The sequence below is a fragment of the Chaetura pelagica genome, unplaced genomic scaffold (genome assembly GCF_000747805.2).
Source record: "Chaetura pelagica isolate M959 unplaced genomic scaffold, ChaPel_1.0 scaffold118, whole genome shotgun sequence".
Lineage (NCBI taxonomy): Eukaryota > Metazoa > Chordata > Aves > Apodiformes > Apodidae > Chaetura > Chaetura pelagica.
In genome coordinates this window covers 43751-66205 of record NW_009954408.1, presented here as the reverse complement: position 1 = coordinate 66205, position 22455 = coordinate 43751, and the positions used below count along the sequence as shown (strand labels likewise).

General features: G+C 40.2%; 1 protein-coding gene across 1 annotated transcript in view; it reads right to left on the bottom strand.

Moving 5' to 3' along the window:
- LACE1 (lactation elevated 1) overlaps window positions 1-21918 on the bottom strand; it is a 57207-nt gene extending 35289 nt beyond the window's left edge. Inside the window, exons 1-6 of the mRNA XM_010004349.1 lie at window positions 21829-21918; window positions 15906-15915; window positions 13331-13554; window positions 7991-8042; window positions 7387-7488; window positions 5636-5766 (exon numbers count right to left, since the gene is read on the bottom strand). Coding sequence (XP_010002651.1) covers window positions 5636-5766; window positions 7387-7488; window positions 7991-8042; window positions 13331-13554; window positions 15906-15915; window positions 21829-21918 — 609 coding nt within the window. The remainder of the gene's footprint in view (window positions 1-5635; window positions 5767-7386; window positions 7489-7990; window positions 8043-13330; window positions 13555-15905; window positions 15916-21828) is intronic.
- Window positions 21919-22455: the final 537 nt, after the last annotated feature.

Here is a 22455-nt window from a genome sequence, read left to right as displayed (position 1 = left end):
TCCCTGTTCCTAAAACACATGAGGAATCAGTATTTTAGGGGTAACTGAACTTCTTGTGTCACAAAGCAAACCTAACAGTCAAGTTTTTTAAAACTCTATGTGTACAATGTATATCTGCATATATGTATTACATAAGTCCTTTTGATACAAACTTTTTTTGTTTAAAAATACTACAAGGCATATGCTACTTTTAGAAAACAAGGAGGGAAACAATATTAATGGTCACAAAGAAGGAAACAGTAACATCCTCTTATTAATGAGAATGGTTATTTGAGGCAGAATTCTGATGTTTTTGACTTCATCACAAAAAAAACCCCACAACTCTTAAAGTTCTGTGAAAAAGCAACAGCAGTTCTGAGAACTGGGATGCAAATCTGAATTCTTTTTATCAAATACAGCTTGGGAAAGACAGAAAATTTCTACAAGGCAAAGCAGGTAGAAGACAGTAACTAAAGCACTTTCATTTCATAGCATCATAGAGTGGCTGGAGTTGGAAGGGATCTCTGAAGATCATGGAGTCCAACCCCCCTGCTGCAGCAGGAACACCCAGGGCAGGTCACACAGGAACGTGTCCAGGTGGGTCTTGAAAGTCTCCAGAGCAGGAGACTAGACAGCTTCTCTGGGCAGCCTGTCCCAGGGCTCCCTCACAGGAAAGAAGTTTCTCCTCATGTTGAGGTGGAACTTCCTGTGTTCTAGTTTGTGTCCATTGCCCCTCGCTCGTCCTATCACAGGCAGGTGCAGTGTGGTACAAGGAGGTCCATCCTTCTGAACAAGTCCTGGTGCAGGGATGAGTGCTGCCATATTGACAAAGCAACCACTGAAGTGAAGTGTCTGATCTAATCTCTGCTTGCGCTTCGGCATGGTGTGAAACACAAGAACCATTTAACATCTCATGCAAATCAGATCCGCTATTGTTATTGTATCACCATAAATATTTGAATATATTGTTTTCACTTTTTCAGCAGTAAGCTAAGGTCTTGGTTGGATATTATTTCACAGTTTAAGGCAAACTCATTTATGTCCAGGCAAGTGCAACCAACACTTTTAATGAATTTTTACAATGAGGTGCTGTGCAGCATAGTGCACTTCACATTGTTTTGTGTGCAGTTACAAGACTTACAGGTACAGAAAAAAAGCAGAAAAAAGAAAATCCTCAAAACATACGTTTATTTTGTTCCTTTTTAATATGTGGAATGGCAAAATGATTTATTAGGCATTCACCTAGCAGTGAGTGCTACAGAGACATATTATGTAGTCAAGGTCTCAGGGTGCTACATTTTTAAGGCAAGGAAGAAACAAGTATGTATCAGACTACCTAAGAAAAAACACTAAAATTAGACATTTTTAATTAGAAAACCAAAGCCTGATTTCAGGGGTATAAAATGAGTCTTAACATTCTAAAAAAATGAATGTCCTGTAGTTAATCTAGAATCACAGAGTCACAGACTATTTGGGGTTGGAAGGGATCTCTGAAGATCATGGAGTCCAACCCCCCTGCTGCAGCAGGAACACCCAGGGCAGGTCACACAGGAACGTGTCCAGGTGGGTCTTGAAAGTCTCCAGAGCAGGAGACTAGACAGCTTCTCTGGGCAGCCTGTCCCAGGGCTCCCTCACAGGAAAGAAGTTTCTCCTCATGTTGAGGTGGAACTTCCTGTGTTCTAGTTTGTGTCCATTGCCCCTCGCTCGTCCTATCACAGGCACCACTGAACAGAGACTGACCCATTCCTGACCCTTCAGGTATTTATAGACATTAATTAGATCCCCCCTCAGTCTCCTCCTCTCTGGACTAAACAGCCCCAGGTCTCTCAGCCTTTCCTCATCAGACAGATGTTCCAGTCCCTTCATCATCCTTGTAGCCTCCCTTGGACTACTCCCAGTAGATCCCTGTCCCTCTTGGACTGGGGAGCCCAGAACTGGACACGACACTCCAGATGTGATCTTACTAGGGCTGAGCAGAGGGGCAGGAGAACCTCCCTTTCTCTCCCTCACTCCCCTTTCCCATGGTTTTACTGTATCCAGCATTCATTGCAACAAGGAACAAAAGCAAAGGCTACAAATTACCACTAAGGAGAGCCTGCTAACGGAGAGAAGGGAGAAATTTCATTAGCATTTAAGAGAAAAGATTTTTATGACCTAGTGCTGCTTTCCATTATAACTCATGTAGGAAAAAAAAAGGAAAAAAAAAGAAAAAACACTAGACTAATAGTTAATTTACATGTGTAAGTGCCTGAGACTCAGTCATCCACTGATTGGTACAGTTCCATGTAGTGAATGGCAAACATAAGCATGTATTATCAGTAATTAGTATTAGCACAAAAACAAGAGCCTAATTTTTATTAGAGCCTGTTAACAGCATGTAAGTTAGAAAAAACTCCCTAAACTGTAGTTTGCTTTAAGTCCCAGTGGTACCAATGGTACAGATAAACACTAACACTTTATAAACATCCAGCTTATCAAGGAGTAAGGATTTTATTCTCATTATCAATATTAACTAGGACAGGTTACATTTACATGCCAAAATTAGAGTTTCTAATTACCTATGTCTAGTTACTTAATTGCTAAACAATAGCTAGTTTCTTTTTGTTGGCCAGACTGTGTTTTAAAACATCAAAATTACAATTATAAATGGATTCATTCAAGGGTTATTTCTTGAAAGTGAGGACACATTTTTAGAAAGGCTGAAGACTTTTGTGATTTTAAAAGAAAAACACTTCAATATTTATAGTAAACTGTGTGACAAAGATCAGGAGGAAGTAGCAGCTCTTTAATAACCCAAGGACCTGAGGCTCAGGTTAGTGCCAACAAAAAACCTGCTTCAGAATGGACAAACTCAGAAGCTTAGTGCCATCACTGTGCTCTTGGCTGTCACACACTAACAGAATCATAGAATCATCAAGGCTGGAAAAGACCTTCAAGATCATCAAGTCCAACCATCAGCCCTGCATCCCTGTGACCACTAAACCATCTCTCAAGACACCATGTCCACCTGTTTGTTGACCCCTCCAGGGATGGTGCCTCCACCACCTCCCTGGGCAGCCTGTTCCAAGGCCTCACCACTCTTCCTGTGAAGGAATTTTTCCTCACATCTAATCTGAACTTCCCCTGGTACAACTTGACCCCATTTCCTCTGGTCCTATCACTGGTCACCACAGAAAAGAGGCCAACACCCACCTCACTACAGCCTCTTTTCAGGCAGCTGTAGAGAACAATGAGGTCTCCCCTCAGCCTCCTCTTCTACAGGCTGAACAGCCCCAGCGCTATTTGCAATAAGAAACATTTAAGACATAGTAATTTACTTTTTTTTAATACAACCAAATTTCAGATCACACAAAACTACTTTTTAAAAGACTGAAGTATTTTTCTACCTCAATTAGACAACTTTCCACTTGTTCAGCAGTTCTCTAGGCTTTACAAGAAGAGGTACTTCCAAAGAGGAGTGTCAAACCTCAGCAATGCTTTGGAAGGTGTGCATTTGGTTTCCTCTGAAATATGAGCACTAAGAATACTTTCTGCTGTCCTTGTTACAACATCACTCATCTACGAGTCTGATCTTTATATAAATATATTCAGATTATTTCTCTTTTGTTTTCCAACAGGTATTAGAAAGATGAAGTGTTTCATGCAAATCTCAATAGTTTTGTGGTGTTTCCTCCACACACAAGCATTTTGCCAAAGTTGTGTAGAGCCAACTTGACTTTATAGCTGTCAAAGCAGACAGCAGCTTTGTCTGCAAGGCAGAGCAGTAATTGTTCTGATTTTCCAGCTCTTTTCAGTTTCATTTTCATCTATGATTTCTTTAAATAGGAGTGAAGCAGATTGCAGTGAAATCTCCATTATCTCTACTAGGGAAATGAGCTTTAAACAACCTGAATTAAAGATGACTCGTTATTAACAATGTTAATTGTGTCACCAGGTGAGCAGCTCTTCCAGTCACTGCACAACCTTGTTACTATTTAAGCAGAAGGTTTCCTATCCTAAATTCAGTGCCTTCTGCAGGATTTAAGACAGCTGGAACTCCTCTTCAGTAGACAAAGCCTACATAAAATCAGTCAAGAAATCCACCTGTTCAGAAATCTATGAATTTAGATCATTAGCACATCCACAAAAAGTAAGGTTTTTTAATTCACAAACGAATTCAAAGTCTCAGATTTTAAAGGACAGTTCTTGTAGTAGTTTCCAGACTGCGACCATCGACAAAACCAGGTGATTTTTACAACTAAAGTGATTGATGTACCTCAAACAAGTCAGCAGGGGGAGCAGGCAAACAGTTTGGAAACAAAAAATCCCAGCCTCTCCCCTTCAAACGTGGAAATAGGAGAGTCTGGAAACACAGCAAGGCCAGAATATAAAAAAGCAAGGGTTATTTATATAGAAAAGCAAGTATTTACACCAATACACGGTACAGCAAAGACGCCTCTTCCTACCATTTGAGGATTTGATGCCATGACAGTTAACACTCCTCTCTGCCCCTCTCCAAACCTTCCCATTTCTTCAGTGTCAACACAACTGTCTCTGTATTCAGTTTAGACTGCAAGTTTTGGAAGCCCAGGATTCTTATTCACTAGATAAAGCACAATTTAAATTATCAAGCAGCAGCAATTGCAATGCCCCTACACATTCTGAAACCACAGACCAAAGGACTTCCCCTTGTCAAAAAACACAGGAGTAACTTAAAACAACAACTACTACTTTACAGCTACAAAAATCCCCTTCATGGGAGCTGATCATAAACCAGTTATTTTCTGGGGGGTGCAGGCTTGTAAAATAACAGCCAGGAGATGCAAGTTGCTCTATCCATTTCAGTACTGCATTAATTTAAGAGAATAATGCAATTTACAGTTAATAAATTATTTTTTCACTATTGGTGATTTGAGAACTTGGATCTGTTCTCATCTTGCTCTGCATTTTCTCTCTGAATTAAAAAAGATCTTAGTAGATTAGAGCTGCCAAGTTCCTCTAGTCTTCTAAAAAATTTTATAAAGCAATTATACACTGACATTTGTGACATGCCCTTGAAAACAAAATTAACAAGCTGCATAAAATAAATTAAACAACCAGGTAAGCTTGGGCAAAGATAATTTTATGAGCTCATTTTTAATTTCCACATATCATTCATTAAAAGTTTCTTAAGATGTTAGTCATATTGGTATATTCTGGCATTGCCATGCCAAAGTCTCTCCAATAACTCTAAGGAAGAATTTAGGTTGAATTTGACAGGTTATTTCCACATCCTTAATCAAACTGTTGCATTATATGAACTACAGCAAAGACCAAGCAAGTACCCAGCAGCTGCTCTCCTCGACACTGGACAGACTCAGTACAGGATGATGGTCCCAGCCCTGAAGTACTTACAGGCCTCTCACCAAACTCTAATGACATGACTAATTACTTGACTGCTGAATAAAAGCACTGTAAGGGATGCACACTGCCAACCTGCACCTTATTTCCTGGGAGAAAAAAAACCTACAAACCACCACCTTCAAAACTGTGAAATTACTCCTACTCTTCAACTTCCACAGTTCACTACTGGCCAGTCAATCCAATGCTACATTAGCAGTAAAAAGAGCCATATATTAAGATTAAAAGCAATTTTACAGTTTCCCTTGAAGCGAAGGAGTAATCTCTGATTTCTTACCTGAAATTCATCAAAACATAAGAGAGCAGCCTCTTCACTTATTTCCTCTGCTACTGGTGCAATTGGGTCATATGATTTGGCCATAAGTCCTGCCTTCCTTTTTGGCAAGCTCTGCTTAAGGCGATGTATCCCTCAGTTGAGAAAACAGAAAAGAACAAGTATTTCTTATTTCTTTTTCCAAGACAGGAAGAATGAAACTATTTCACTACCTAATCAAAAGTAACCCAGTCCACTGAAATCAAGCAAGATTCAAATTTAGTCCCATTTCAAGAGGGCAAAACAGTTTTAAAGCAGATCCAGGCAATTATTAAAAGCTCAAATATTCTATGATACATATTTTTTCATTTAGAAATATGTAAAACAAAACCCAAAGAACCCTTGAGACCTATGCACCTATACTTCATCTCTTAGAAACTGATAAAAATTAGTTTTATCTTGCCTCCAAGTCATGACCTCAGTTTTAGTTTCACTTTGTAATTTGGCATTTTCTGTCTTCCAGTGCCTGAAGGGGCTCCAGGAAAGCTGGGGAGGGGCTTGGGACAAGGGCAGGGAGGGAGAGGACAAAGGGGGATGGATTTAGGTGAGACATGAGGAGGCAATTCTGGAGTGTGAGGGTGGTGAGAGCCTGGCCCAGGTTGCCCAGGGAAGCTGTGGCTGCCCCATCCCTGGCAGTGTTGAAGGGCAGTTTGGATGGGGCCCTGAGCAACCTGGTCTGGTGGAAGGTGTCCCTGCCCATGCAGGGGGTTGGGACTGGATGGCCTTGAAGGTCCCTTCCAACCCAAACCATTCCATGGTTCAATGATTAATCTTCTGAGTATGAAACATCCTTTACAAACCAATGGCACACCTCTGTGTCTTGCATGCTCTAAAGGTTTACTTAGAATGCATTTAGTTAAAAGAACCAAGACATAATAACAGGTCTATTTTAAAATGTAAAGGTGATGATACTGGCACAAAGTAAGATTATTACATCCATATTTCCCTGTCTCATGGATTATATTCCATCTGACTACAAATAAACATTCAGAAAACAGAGATCCTGCAGTAATCAACTACCTTTGTTAAGATTCAGCAGAACTGACAAGAAATGGTAACAGAATCTCCACAGTGACCCAATAATGACAGAAAAGAGGGCACTAAAAGTGGCAGAAGTTGTTTACACCCAGAAAAGCTTTCCAAGAAAACTGCAGCTGTCACAATACTTGTGAATTACAGCATTATTTAATAATCTCACAGTATTTTAAGGTGACAGAATCTAAGTTATTCACCCTGTCAGAAATTCTCTGAAACTCAGGATGAAGTTCCTTCTGTTATTTTTATCTCTAAATTACTGACAGCATCACTAAGTTGGCTAACCACAACAGTTTTCATTCTCCTGGATGATTATACCTGATGTAGTTACTGCTTATTCAAAATGCAGACTGAATTTAACCTTTACTGCTACAGTTTTAGCAATTCCTTTCTTCAGACTGCATGTAAGCTAATTGATCACTGGAAAAGATTTAGTTAATATACACCTGTTTTCTACACAATCAGGTATGCAGAATCTTTGAGAAAAAATACTTGAGAAATAATAAGCAATTAATATCTACTCTGCTATGACAGACAATGCTCAACTCCTTTAACTTCTCTCCTAATCTTTAACTCTTTTTTTTGCTTAAATAAAATCATGCTGATTAATATGAGAATGAGAAACTTTTTAATCAACACCATATTTCATAAAATTCTTGTAAATACCTGTCTGCACTTACTCTGATGTACATCTAGCATGAAGCCATGAAAATGGACTCTCTTTTTCTTTTCTACTTGTAAGTGGGAATAGAACATGTCCATCACCATTGTCTTCCCAGTGCCTTTAAATAAAAAACAAAACCCCACCAAATGGGTAGTTAATTTAAAACTGCATGTACTGATTATAATAATGATTGTTCATTAACTTTGAACTAATGAAACCATACTCTTCCACAGAATAAGACTAATACAAATAGCTCCATATGCATCCAGAAAACATCCTTGGTGTTTCCTCTTGAAAAGCAATTACATTTTCATGGTGCATTGTTGCAATTTGAATATATAAATTCTCTCCGTGGCCCCCTCAATTACTTCCCAAATTCTTAAATTGCATTCTTAAATATTAGTGAGGTGGCAATGTTGAAAAAAAAAATCTACTCATGGTAATGTAGTTCAGAATTCAGAGTGTTAAATAACATCATAATGTGCAAGAAATCTAATTCTGGAAAATTCATTAGAGCAAAAATGCTAAATAAACAAAGCTTTTGGACACTTCAGAATTTGAATTAAAAATAATAATAAATTTTTAAAAATTCCACTGAAACTGATACAACTGAAACTTACCAACATCTCCATAGACATAAAGACCTTTAGGGGGTTTGTTTCTGTCAAAAAGCTGCAAATCAAGAGAAAAAGAACACATATGAATATGGGGTAAAATAAAAGCAAGAACCTTCCTGTGGTTAAGTAAGAAAGTAGCTCCATTTAACCACCAAAGCAGCACTACCCAGCAAAGTGTAACCTTGAATAAATTATTAACTTAGCATTGGTAAGCAATCCTAATGTTGTATTGGTGCAAACTCTATAAAAGAGACCAAATACACACGCAGGCTTAGGTTGATTTCTTTTTTTAGATCATTGTCAAAATATCCCCAGACCCAGCACACAGGGCACAGAAACTGATTAAACAATTCCCAATCCCTCATCATCAAAGCAAATTCTTTTCCTCCTTAAGCCATCTGAAGAAACAGTGCTAAGAAAAAGGAAATTCAAATTAAAAGGAAATAAAATGAAACACTATTGTAATATTTTTAGATATATGCACTAGAAACCTATCAAAGCAGCTCTGCCTAAGAGATAAACATCAGGATTTAGAAAACCAGTATTGCAAAGCCACTGGGCAGTGTAGGTCCCATTTCACTCCATTTTGAATCTAAAATGCAGAATCATCTCTGGTTTAAATATCATTAAAATCAGTGGGGGTCACAGCAAAAAAATATGTACCAGTCACATGTGCCTGTGTATGTACGGATATAGATTTTTAAAAGGTTATTTTCAAAGTATGCCTTTTTCTTCATCATTTTCTCAAGTGAGTTCTGTTTATTTTTAATAAATGCTGCTGAAGGATTTTTCATCTCTTAGCATTACTCAGTACATAGGTTACAACACCTGACGGTTTATTCTATTTTACTCAAATATTTTTACATGGAAATGCTCCACATTTTCATATGGAAAAACTCACAATAACATCCAGACTTTCCATTTTAAAGTTCCCCCCAGCCCCAGTGTTGTACACAGCCACTTCCAAGTATAACTCTGAAAAGAAACAGTTGCTAGAAAACTAGAAATCCTAACAAAGCTCTTGTCAAATCCATGAAACCAAATTGACATCCACAAAACCACTGCTGAAGAGTATCTGGTTATTTTAAAGTGTTCCACTTGCCGAGTTCTATGAGCTGAGCGAAAACAGAGGAAAATTAAAATTGCAACCCTCTCTGGTCTCATTTGGAGCTGGATAATTGCTAAACAACTTGATTCTAAAGCACTTCTCAAAATATAGTGACATGGTAAAGAAACAGGGCAGGGGGGCGGCGGGAAGTTGGTTGCAAAATACTAATTAAAATGAAAGAAAATATATGACCAAAAGGTAGAAAGATAGTGTCTCAGGTCCATAGTACCAGTTCATTCAGAAAACATGCAAACATAGCTCTTATATAAGACCCACTTATAGATTTAATTTAGAGCTGTATTAAGAGGATAATAAAAATTTTGCCTCATCAATCTGTGGCTGAACGGGGCTTCAGATGTTCCGAGACCGTTCCATTAACAGACAAGGCTGCAACTATTTGCTAGTGCTTTGAAAGCACTGCAAGACAATTTAATTGAACATTTTTCAGCCTGTACTTTTTAAGAGCTTCCACTCATTAAAACTACTGATGCTCAAGAGTGACACAGCCAAGAAAGGGGGAAACTGAAAACAAATTTGAATGGAGAGACAATCAAACCTAAGAATTTCTTCGTTTTTAACTTTGCAGTCATTTTAACAAGATAAGTCTGTCACAGTAAATGTGTTTATATAAAAAGGCTGGATTAATGTGATTTGCAGTTTCACAGGGAATGACACAAAGCTAGGAAAACAAATCCATGTTTAGAGTCCTCATTTCCCTGTCTTCATAAAGGCTACATCACCAGAACAAGTAGTAATGCCTGCATTTTTATGCCTTCTTTCTTTCTCCATTGTAAAGTGTTTATTAATTACATTTAATCATCTTGAAGTTTGTCTACCTAGGTATATTTTATACTCACTCTGGTACTTACCATTTCTAGAAAACACATCACAGAAAAAAGGAAACAAATACAATGGCTTGGGCTCCATAAAATTCTAAATCAACTTCTGGTTGATTTAAAAAATGGGATTAGGGTTTTTTTGTGAAGACAGCAATTTTTGAGTGATATCTCATTGTTAAAAAAAAAAAAAGAATGGATACTGTGGCAGATCCCAACACATTTGCTGAACCTGATCATCTCTAAATTGAATGCCAGAAACACTCTTATCCTCTATAAACAATTAAAGCAGTTTGTAGTAAAAATTTTTACCTATACTTCTGCCAGAAATGACACCACTGACACCCTCAGGATACTTGCTTCCTCAGTCCTCTCTAGAGGATTAAGAATTTATTTTTATATTCTTGGGTGGGTTTTTTTAACATAGATTTTACCTTTAAAAAGTAAAGTCAATTGGTAGACTTTTAATATTGAAACTCAGACATCCTACCTGTATCAAACTATTCTGCATGATCACAAAATGGATATTTTTTTATTATTACTTGTTAGATTATTCTCCTGCATCTTCTGAAGCCTGGAAGTTGCATAAGAAAAAGAGCAATTTCCATTAGGATTTTTTTATAAATTCCTGTCATGCTGTTGGTTCAACTAAGAGCACAGCAAGCAGCCAGGAAAGTCAGTGGTTTGAGGCGGGGGGGGAGGAGGCGATGGAGGGCAGAGAAAGGAGAAGACTGATCTTGGTCCTACTGAAACACAATCTCCCAAAGAAGGAGAGAGAAGATCCAATGCAGAGGATCCTCCAGTTACCCTAAAATTGCTTATTTCAGGGAGAGAAGGGAGAAAAGTGGGAGATGTAGGAATATAAATTAAACAAATTAGCTTCTTCTCACTTATATATTATCCTGAGGAGTATCTGGGCTCTAAGTATAATCCTATCCAAATGGTTGACAATAAATTTGCTTTTGAGCTGTGGTAAGGTTGATTTCAGGATGTTAAAGCAAATGTTTAAATGTACAAAACCAAAGATATCAAGGGATGCACAAAACAGGAATTTGAAGGGGAGAATTTTGAAATCCATAGACTTATGTTTTGAATGCTTCCAAATGAGGGCATCACCAGAGATGTGTCAAATCCCTTCAGTCCTCCAAGTTTCTTAATTCCCATGGCATTCTTGGCAATACTTTCAGAAAGCACAACTTCACTGTTTTGTTACCATCAGGACATGAGACAGGAGGAGCTTTTTTCCCTTTCACAGATCAGTTTAAATATAGAAAAGTTTTTTTAATCATTCATATGCTAAAATATTGACAATTCCACAAGACAACACACACATCCGTGTCCCCAGATTTACAGAATTTTCTCTTATCAAAATGCTTTACACGTTTCTGTTTCAAAACTGCATGCCTTGCTTTGATTGGGTTGCATCACATTTCTCCTTTTTGTTTAAACTTCACTTAAATCAATGAATATCCTCCCTCATCTAGGGAATTACATTGGTGAAAACATCTCCTTCATTCTGACAACCTCCTAATCTAAGCATCGCAGGGGTTGGAAGGGACCTCTGAAGATCATAGGGTCCAACCCCCCTACCAGAGCAGGAATACCCAGAGCACATCACACAGGAACATGTCCAGGCAGGTCTTGAAAGTCTGCAGAGAAGGAGACTCTAAAACCTCTCTAGGAAGCCTGTCCAGGGCTCTGTCCCCCCCACAGGAAAGAAGTTTCTCCTCATGTTGAGGTGGAACTTCCTGTATTGTCACTTGGTGCCATTTCCCCTTGTCCTATCACAGGCACCACTGAACAGAGACTGGCCCCTTCTTGACACCCACCCTGCAGGTATTTATAGGCATGAATTAGATCCCCCCTCAGTCTTCTCCAGACCAAACAGCCCCAGGTCTCTCAGCCTTTCCTTGTATGACAGATGTTCCAGTCCCTTCATCATCCCTGTAGCCTTCCTTGGACTCTTTCCAGCATATCCATTTCCCTCTTGAACTGGGGAGCCCAGAACTGGGCACAATAAATAATTTCTTCCTTAAATAAGTTTAATAATGTGCAATGTCTTCCCACCTTCTCCCTACCTCAAACACGAGAAGCAAGCAACTCACTTCCTGGGAAGATTTACGCTCTGATTAGAAAAATCTTTTAGAGTGAAAATGCATGTCAGTACTAGGATGGTTAATTAAAATACGCAAAAATCAAGAGACAAGCCTCCAAACCACAGATTTCTTTTTTAAACACTAACAAAACTGCCTCCTTCTCCCACTCTTTCAGGCCTTCTTTTCGGTTGCTGTTGTAGCTGAAGACATTTTCAAGGCCTTGAATGGTGTTTACTATTGTTCATACCTCTTTTCAAAACATGACCTCACCTATAATTGAGCTTATTTCAAGTCATTAGTACAGCAACTCAACGACTCTTAAGATGCCCCAATTGGCATTATTATTGAAAAGCTAGACATCTGAAACGCCTGCGCAAACTCTTACAGCCTTGAACTTCAATTCAGAGACTCTCAAAACATCTACACACAAGGCCATGCTTTCATCAAGTTGAAGATCAAAGTCATTGTTCAAATTTGAGTAATAATTTTGAAAATCAGCAAGACTCCTTCTTTTTACCTCTCAAATTCATTCCAAGCTGATGCCCCAAAAAACCTACATCATTAATAAAAATTAGAGAGTTTTATTACCAGGAAGGAAATGGCTTCTGCAGTGTAGGGTTTCCCTGGACCACAGATTTCAGAAAGCTGTGTGAGGGTGATGAGACACTGGCCCAGGTTGCCCAGGGAAGCTGTGGAAGCCCCATCCCTGGAAGTATTGAAGGGCAGGTTGGATGGGGCTCTGAGCAACCTGGGCTGGTGGGAGGTGTCCCTGCCCATGCAGGGGGTTGGAACTGCATGATCTTGAAGGTCCCTTCCAACCCAAACCAGTCTGACTCTATGATTAATGCAAAGGCAGTATGGTTACTAAGGTGCTGTGCAACAGGGATATGTCTGAATTTTTGTTAATAGTTTGATAAGGGGCTGTGATGCCACCCAAAACACAACTGCTTTCTTTCCTTACCTCACCTGGAGGCTAACAATGCTGGAAAAAACAGATGTTTTTAAAAGTCATGTTTGATCTATATTGAGAATTAAAACCTGGTCTAGGCCTGTTGCTCCTACAGACAAATAACATTTTTGGAAAAGCAGGCAGTGGACAGAACTAAACTAGTATCAGAATTTCCTATAGAACTATTTCAGTAATATTTAATTTGGTTACTTCTAGAGTGCCACAATGATCTATCTGTAGAAACTCAGCTGCAAAAATAAAAGTTGTGTTAATGACAAATTGATGTATTTTAAGCACATTCATATAAGCAAATATAAATGCAAAAAAAAGCATTGTTATTATTATGAACCTCACCTTTGAGAGAAGATTTTTTGAACTGATGCTGTAGCCTTTAAGGCTCTCATGCAACTTCTGCAGGTGCTGCACAACTCTTCTTTGTTGCTCATCATTTCTTAGCTCTTCTTGCTTAATCAGAAAGTTGTAATGTTCTAAAGGTCCATTGCAAACCAACAAGGCCCTGGCGTTAGCATCTGTAAGGGTACCAGAGCCTGTCTTCTCATCTGCTTGAGCTGTGTATGCTGTAAAATGAAAAGCAGCTTATTAATACAGAAGTTTGGGAAAGCATCCTCTTATATTCGTTAAAACCACACATTCTTAACAGTTTATACAAAGAGGTATATATATTACTTACCTATACAACCACTAGAATATGTTACCCCTTCATTTTTCCTTACATCAACTTCTAACTTCAGCAGCAAACCCCTCTAACAGTGTGGTTTAACTTTAATTTTTAATATTAACAAGCACACACAGTAAAAAGCCCATCTTGAGGGCTGGGTAAGATTTGAATGAGCTGTTGCAATGCAAGTTTTGAGGCAAAGTGCATTTTTCTGAAGAGATGAACCCTTTAGCAAGTGGTAGGCTTAAGTAGCCAGAAAGGATTAAAAAAGCAGAAAACAGGAGCCCAAAACAGGGGCTCTATAAGGAAACTGAGATAACAAGACCACACTAAGCAAAGCAATAGTGGTGAAGCCCTGCAGAGCCACAGCCTGCTCTGCTGACACATAAAACTAGGAAAGGAAAACATACATAATGAAAAAGAAGACTCGCTAAACCAGCAAGATCAGAAACTTAACAAGGGAATACACTAAAAAGTGCTCATTTTCTTCCTTGCTTCTATCATTTGAAAGTTTAAGTTTAATCTGGAGTAACACAATTTGTAGCAATAATAAAAAAATAGGTTTGAGTAGGAAAAATGTGTATCATAGACTACATAGTTAAATATTTTGAGCTTTGTGAGATCTAAGGAAATAATCCCTAACTGCTTTAAGTTTCCTAACACAGTGGCCTCTAACAGGTTTCTTTCAGGCCCTGCTGAAGACTGGTGAGGTTCCAAAATATTAGGAAAATGAAGCCATTTTTGTCATTAAAAAAGGAGAGAAAGGCAAATCTAGAAACCCATAGGTCAGTTAAAACAAATTCAAAACACTCAAAAATACTGGAACAAGCAGAAGCAGGTGACAGACAGATAGACAGACAGACATATAAAGCACTCAATAAGATAACAACGTAACAAAGAAAAGGCAACATTAGCTGCTCAGGATCAGCCTGAAATCAAGTTTTCCTCTCTGATCAGGCAACATGCTCAGTGGATAGAGGAAAACCATCTTAACTGCAGTAACACTTTTGTCATTGGGTCACATAGCAGATTCATACATAAAAAAATCAAGTCGCAAATGAAATTACTTTTGAGCAGGTACAAAAACAGCTAGAAAAACTCAATGTAATGGATAATTACTACAGTTAAACTAGGTTTGTGTTTCCAGTAGTTTCAGAGGGGGTTCTGAATCTCTTCTTGGTGCAATCCAGAATTTCCTGGATTTTCTGACCTGTATATGGCAAAATAAAGCACATGGGCTGGGAATATAGATTACATCAAGTCAGGAGGGGGCTGCAAACACCCTGGAAGGCAAGGCAACTCTGAGGAACTGGACAAAGAATCTAATACAAATAGGACACAATTCAGCAGGGATAAAGTATAGTGCTCAGGGGAAATAACTGATGAGGTGGGCAATGACCAACTCAAGAGCAGCTCTGCAGAAAAGGACCCAGGGTAAAAATAAAATTAAAACCCACAAGTACCCTGATGTATATACATGAGGGGCAATATAAGAACACATGAAAAAAAAAAAAAAAATCCTATTTGATACTGGTAATCTGCCCCAGAACACACTTTTCAATTTTCATACCATATTTCCTGAGGTATGAACTACATGGGAAACTACAAGATGACTTGAAGGACTATTTGTTAAACCATGGGTCACAACCCACAGAGAAGTTGTAAGAGGCACAAGAAGAGTTTTAAATTCTTAAATGAAACATAAAATTAATATAGTTATGAAAGAGAAGGATGAAACTGAATAATTAGACCAAATTATATTTATTGCAAGTAACACCTTAGTTTCATAGAATCCTAGAATACCAGGTTGGAAGAGACCTCAAGCATCATCTGGCCCAACCTCTCTAGGCACTGCTCTAGTTGACATGAGGTGGCTCAGCTCCCTGTCAAGCTGAGACTTCAAACTGCTCAATGTGGGGGAATCCATCACTTCCCTTGGGAGACTATTCAATGTCTGACTGTCCTCATGGGGAAACATTTACCTCTTGTGTCCAACTGGAATCTCCCCAGGAGCAACTTGTGCCCATTCTTCTCCAAAGCAAGACAGTCACTGGTCACATCTGCAGTCAAATTACATTGAATTCTCCTGCCCTGAAGGAACTGAGTTCCTGCTATGAATTATAAGTAATTAGCTGATCCCTAGCTAAAGACATGCCATAAAGAGAGTTGAGTTCAAAGTCTGTTATTGCAAAATTTTTAGTAAAACCTTCAGAGAGGACTAAAGAAAAGCACTTAGCTATCTCCAGATACACACAGGTAACTGAGAAAAGGAAATACTGTATTTATACAGTTACTTTAGTAACTGGTAATTAAGCCGGTGCAATTGATTAATAGTCTAGAAGTTGGAAAACTTGCATTGATAGTGAATTTTAAAAATAAGTTTGACAATAATCTGTCAGGAAGAGGTCAGCAATGCCTGACCTGCCTCCAAGGGAACGGGAATAGGCAGAGAAGATCATACAAACCTAGAGTGGTTTGGGTTGGAAGGGACCTTAAAGACCAACTAGATCCAACCCCCCTGCATGGGCAAGGACACCTCTCTAGAATTACTGTAGAAGATCTACAGTTTTTTCATTATTTTTTTTCCAACCATTCCACTGCCACAGAAAGTCAACCTCAGTCATGTCATCTGTACCTCTGAACCACCTTGGCAACGTGTAGAGCTTGACTGCTCCAAAAGCACCTGTGTGAGAGACAGCCTGTGCCCCATGATACCTCTAAAGCCACCAGCTCCTACTGCTTACCACAAGATTGGAGAAGAAAAAACAAAAGCTGATTTAGGGATAAGAAAGGGTTTGCAGCTCATGACCTTCCTGGCCACAGACAAAGCACACCAGTAGGACTGCTCAGAAACATGTTTCTTGTCTCAGATTACATGTACTTATAGCTAACTAACTGTGCTGGGACTGGAAGAAGATACTCCTTCAGTAACAGATGACAGAGCTGGAGAGTATGCACAAGTGATGACAGAGTGTGTCATGGGACAAATTACTCACTGTTATCCTAAAATAATATTGGGATTTAAAGCTGAGATTTAAATATTATGGGGGTACACCATAACACACAACCAGGAGATACCCAGTAACTGGTAAGTAATAAACTCCAACTTGCAGCTGCAAAAAAGGCACTCTTAAAGTGTGGAGGAGGAGCTTTAGAGGTAAGTCAACAGAAAACAGCTATTCAAGTGATCAACTATTCTAAGAGACAAAAAAAATAAAAGTGGGTCTTCCCTTTTAACCTTCATTTTGTGGAATACATTGAAAAATCATTGACACAACTCTACTGCTTAATTATTCCAGAACTTATGAAGAAAAGAAAGTAGAAATGTTAATAATTAGCAGAGGAAAACCAGACAATTACCTTCCACAAGTTTACATCGAGGAAACCACTCTTAGAATACGAATCACCCGTGATTCAACACATTAAGGTCCTACAGCCTCCTCCTCCATGCAATAGATAGGTTCTTATTTATCTCATTTCATTATCTTTGTATTACATAAACTGCTATTAGATTTTTATTAGGTTCCTTCTGAAATCTTTAAGTCACACACAGAGAAATCATCCTCTATCTCTAGTGCTCTAGATACAGCTAGAGAAAAGCACAGTGTCAATTCATTATTCACCTGGTTTTCTATAAAACAGTGTAAAACTACAGACATGCACTTATCCATAACATATCTTTTCCTCCTTGGTGGCGCAGGAGAGTGTGGGATTGTTGCCACATTCAGCCTGACACTCCTTGCTTTTTCATGAGTTGCTACCAGGTTGCTCCTTTTTGTTAAATTCCTATTCCTAAAAATCTCACTTTCTTTTAAGCCATAAAATTAGCTCCTTACATTTGCCTTTCTGCTTTCCTATCCAAGGATCACAGCCCAAGCTGCAACAAAGACCTACTGCAATATAAACAAAAAAAAATCCCTGCTTTGGAGAAACCCCAGAGGAAAAACTCACAAAAGCCAAAGAATTTTTTTAAATGCCTAATGAAAATGCCAACCTGAAATCATAAAAATTTCCTTTAGAGTGGTAAATTTAAGACATCTTCAGTAAACTGGCCTTAATTCATCACTGCAAAGGTAAGTGCCTACATAAAAATATGAAGTGTTCTTAACTCCAGGGACCTTCTGCTCTGGAAAAGAGCAGCAAATTGAAAAACTAATCAGTATGTTGTCAAGTTTTTCTACTGCCACTTAGAATTGATGGCTGAGATGACAGAGAAAAAAGGCACATGAGTTTCAGTGATGCTGTGTGTGAAAGCAACAGCCCCAGCTGAGGCAGGCACTGAAGTTATTTATGTACAGAGACAATCTAAAATGGAAGCTGGGTTGGGGCATCTCAAAACAGATCCGGACAGCAGCCAGGAGGCTCAAAGCATAGAGGAGTAACCCTGGTAATCCTTATTTTTTTCCTGGCTTGGATTTCATTAGGTGAAGTTTTGAACCATGATGTCTAAAGTTTGTCAGAAGAGAATGCTCATGGAAAAACAAAAACCAAAACCAAACAACAAGCCAGGCAGGTCCTTGTTTCCCCCACATTTCAGGGCCGAGGCAAAGAATCTGGGCTTCCCTGATACGAATTTCATCTTTGCTTATCTTTCCATGATTGCAGAAATTAACACATTTGAATTCGTTAAATAATCTGCAAATTTTCAAGTAACATGAGAAGATTTATTGTGAATTTAAGATAACCGTTCACTTCTGGAAGAGAAAATGTGTTGTACTTCCATAGATTAATTAAAATGTGGTCTGCAAGATCTCTTACTGCCCCCGAAATAAACATCTTTTAAACACATGATTAGAATTGTAGACCTTTAAATGGGATGAAAACAAAACAGGACAGAGAGCTAATACCCAGTTAAAGAAACAAAGATAAAACAATGGAACTGAACTCCTTTTATTGCAGAAGGTAAAACCATGGTTCAGCTGACAATATTCACCTCACTAGAAGGCCATTCACATACAGTACCCAAAAAATGTGTATTATTCATTCTGGAGATAAAGTTGAAAAAAGCACTTTAAGGGACTAACAATGAAAAAAAATAAAATCACCTTTAATCCTTGTGCTCTATGTGTGCCTCATGGATATGACCAGAAACAGTTTTTCTTCATGGAGATGAAGGCTGGAAGACAACATTGACCTAAGTATAAGGGAAGTTAAGTGTATCTAATTACCCCTGAACTACACTCAAGAACTGTGTTTGATTACAGCATATTTTGAAGCAAATGTGTTCTGGAGACAAAAGAGATGACGAATTAATCATTTCCTATGACACTTTGCCATAATGGCTTGTTACTGTTTGTCTGAAAATAAAAAATATTGCCAACTCACAGTTGTTTGAGAACTGCATCTAAACCAAACACATGGAGGTTATAACTGCACCAAAGCTAATGGCCCCAAAATCACTCATCTGCCACCTCTGCTAACAGTCACAAGCAAGAAGCTGGCACAGCTTCTGCTAAACCAGTGTTAAGGCAATCACACCTGTACAGGAATCACGTCTGTTCCTGCCTTCAGAGCTTTCCACAAACACAGGAATTTGAAAGGTGGGGAGGGAGGGCACATAGTAAAAAGCAGCTTTTAAAACCTGTCCAGTTTTCAGCAATCCCAGCTGAAGTTCAGAATATTAATCTGGGTTACAATGAAGCCAAACTGCTTCAAATCCCCAAACTTTTAACATAAAGCTGCTAAAATTGCCTACAAAACACAGCTGCCATGACAGAAGAGGACTTTGAAGTCAGAGGGCACTTTTATCAACAGGCAGCTAGTGGTTATCAAAGATCTGGCTAAACAGATAATGAAGCTGATAACAGTACTGCTGCAAAAGCTTTTGCTCTCAAGATGATACCACAGCCATGGGGAAAAGCAAAGGTACAGCCTTGTAGCTCCAAAAGTTACTCTCCTGCAGAAGAATGGAAGTGAAGGTAACAAAAGATCAAAAAAGATAGGGTTTTTTGCATGCTGGTTGTGTAGTTAATAATAATGTTCTCTTGCTCGTCTCTTATTACATGTATGTGCAATTTTGCAGAATCAGTCTCAAACAAGCAAACTGTCCCATGATGTACAAGAATTTGTATGAGTTAAGCACAGGCTATGAAGCGAAAAACATGCATAAACCTGCAGAGGAACAAAGATGTGGCATGTAAGATTCTCAGGGAGGAGATGATGCCTTGGTTATAAAGCAGAAAACACATTTATAGTCCTATAATAACATCAAATAATTGCTCCCTCCAAAACATTTTAAAATGCTTAGTAAGAAGAATGGGAGAGGAGGTCATCTGAAGAAATTATTTACTTTCCAACATTTCACAGAATGCTTAGAAAAGCAAAGTCCAATCAACCCATATTGATGGGGAGAGACTAAGTTATCTGCACAAACTGAAAATGTTGCATGAGTACAAAACAAATGAGAGAAAAATACACCTGCTGAATTGGGCAGTTCAAATCAGAAGAGGCAGGTTGCAGCTGAGATACAAGAAAAAGAACTTGGAGTGTTCTCCTGTATTTGTCTCATTACAGGACTTGGATGAATCACTGAACCCCTGTTTAGCCTCCTTGCAGTTCATTCATTTAGGCAGGATATGTAGCAGTGCTTCAGCTTCTAGAGAAACATATGAGCTAGAACCAGAATTCTGCTTTTTTGCAGACATGCCTGTGACATTATTCTGAATTAAGATTAATTGTATTATTTCCATGCACACCCCATTTAACAATCTGACCTACAGATGAAAGCAGAAAAAGGCAGAAAGGTTTATCAGCAAAATTGCAACTTCAAATACTACTTGTGAAGTTTCTTTGTTAAGGAAAAGGTACAGAAGTGTGGAAAGCAAACCACAAAATGAAAACAGGTAAAAGCCAGTGATCATAAAACGAAGATCACAGATCAATCCAATGATGGCCGCAGATGTCCTCAAATACCACCTGTCAGGAACACCTTCACTTTAACATGGAAGCTGAAGAACTACATCTCAAAGCCACTAGGTTTGCTCTGATAGCTTTTTAAAAATGGTGCTATGTTCATTATAAAAGACAATCTACAGAGATTTAAACTGTTAGATCAATATCAAACAGAACATATAGAACTATAGTACGAACTGCAGTGCTTGCCTGTTTCCCATAGGGTGCATAAACATTGTACAATCACAATAAAATCAAATTAAGTGTACATGAACACTTATCATAGAATTGTTTAGGTTGGAAAGGACATTCAAGACCATCCAGTCCCACCCCCTGCATGGGCAGGGACACCTCTCACCAGCCCAGGTTGCTCCAAGCCCCATCCAACCTGCCCTTCAACACTGCCAGGGATGGGGCAGCCACAGCTTCCCTGGGCAACCTGGGCCAGGCTCTCACCACCCTCACACTCCACAATTCCCTCCTCATGTCTCACCTCAATCTCCTCTCCTCCAGTTTTCATCCATTCCCCTTGTCCTCTCCCTCCCTGCCCTTGTCCCAAGCCCCTCCCCAGCTTTCCTGGAGCCTCTTCAGGCCCTGGAAGGTGCTCTAAGGTCTCCCTGGAGCCTTCTCTTCTCCAGGCTGGAACACTCCAACTCTCCCAGCCTGTCTCCAGAGCAGAGCTGCTCCAGCCCAAGGATCATCTCTGTGGCCTCCTCTGGCCTCTCTCCAACAGCTCCACGACCATTGCTCCTAGACCTGCTGACTGCCTTTCAGACCCCTGGGAGCACCTCAACACAACCCCCACACTTCTGCCAGGCCAGCAGAGAACCAACAGCTCTCCCTAAAGTCAAAGCACCTCTGCTCCTTACCTAACCCTCACCTTAACCAAACCTAGCCCACCCCCCAACGCATTTGCGCATCAGACCGTGTTAGTAAAGTTGCTCTACCCACCGAAGGATCCTTTTTTTGGGGGGGAAAACCCCCTCAGACACCAAAAGAACAGAGGACGCTGTGGCAGGCCGGGGCCGGCTCCCCATGCAGCCACAGCGCCGTGACGCCCTGCTCACTACGGGAAGGCTGCATCCTCAACCTGAGAAGCCTGGGGACGGACACAGGGCCCCTCCGGGACCACCGGGGTGGGGGGACATGAAGACACAGGGCACAGCAGGGCCGGTGACGCGTCCCGCCGGCTGTCTCCTTCCCTACCCGCCCAGCAAACCCCGTTCCCCGGGGCCCAGCCGCAGGAGGAGGGGAAGCGGCACTGACCTGCCCGCAGCCCGACGGCCCGTCCCGGCGGCAGGCGGGCCCCGCTCCCCGCCGCAACCCGCAGCAGGCACCGCGCGGTCACCAAGGGCGACGCGGCCGCCGCCATCTTCCTGCCCTCCCTCCTTCCCGCCCGCCGCGCGGGGCGCGCCGGGAAATGGAGTCCGCCCGCCTGAGGCGCCGCGGCCGCTCCTGCCCTTCGCTCTGCCTCCCCGCTCACGTCTGGGAGAAACAAAGCGTTGTTTTCGCATCCCAGCGTTAGCAGCAGAGCGTTGGGTTGTGTGTTTTTAATATATATATCCCCTAGTGTTAGGGATATAATAGTTTGTTGAAGAGAAGTGAGATTCCAATCACACCTGGGGTGGTTTCACGGTCCAAGGAACCGAATTGGGCTCCATCTGGGGGATGATGGAGCAGGATTGATGGCCCAGGTCAGACCCAACAGAGCCCCTTCTTGTCCTGCTCCTCGGGGCTGGGGGACACCAGAGGGTCGTTGTGGGGACTGGGGAGACAGCCCAGGGGGCAAGAAAGGTCAGAATTAGACCTCTTAAAGGTAAAAAGTGACCTGCTGGAATGGGATGTGTGAACCGGGGGCAGGAAACTTGTAGGATCATTAGAAGCTTCGGAGAGGCTGTAAACCCTGGAG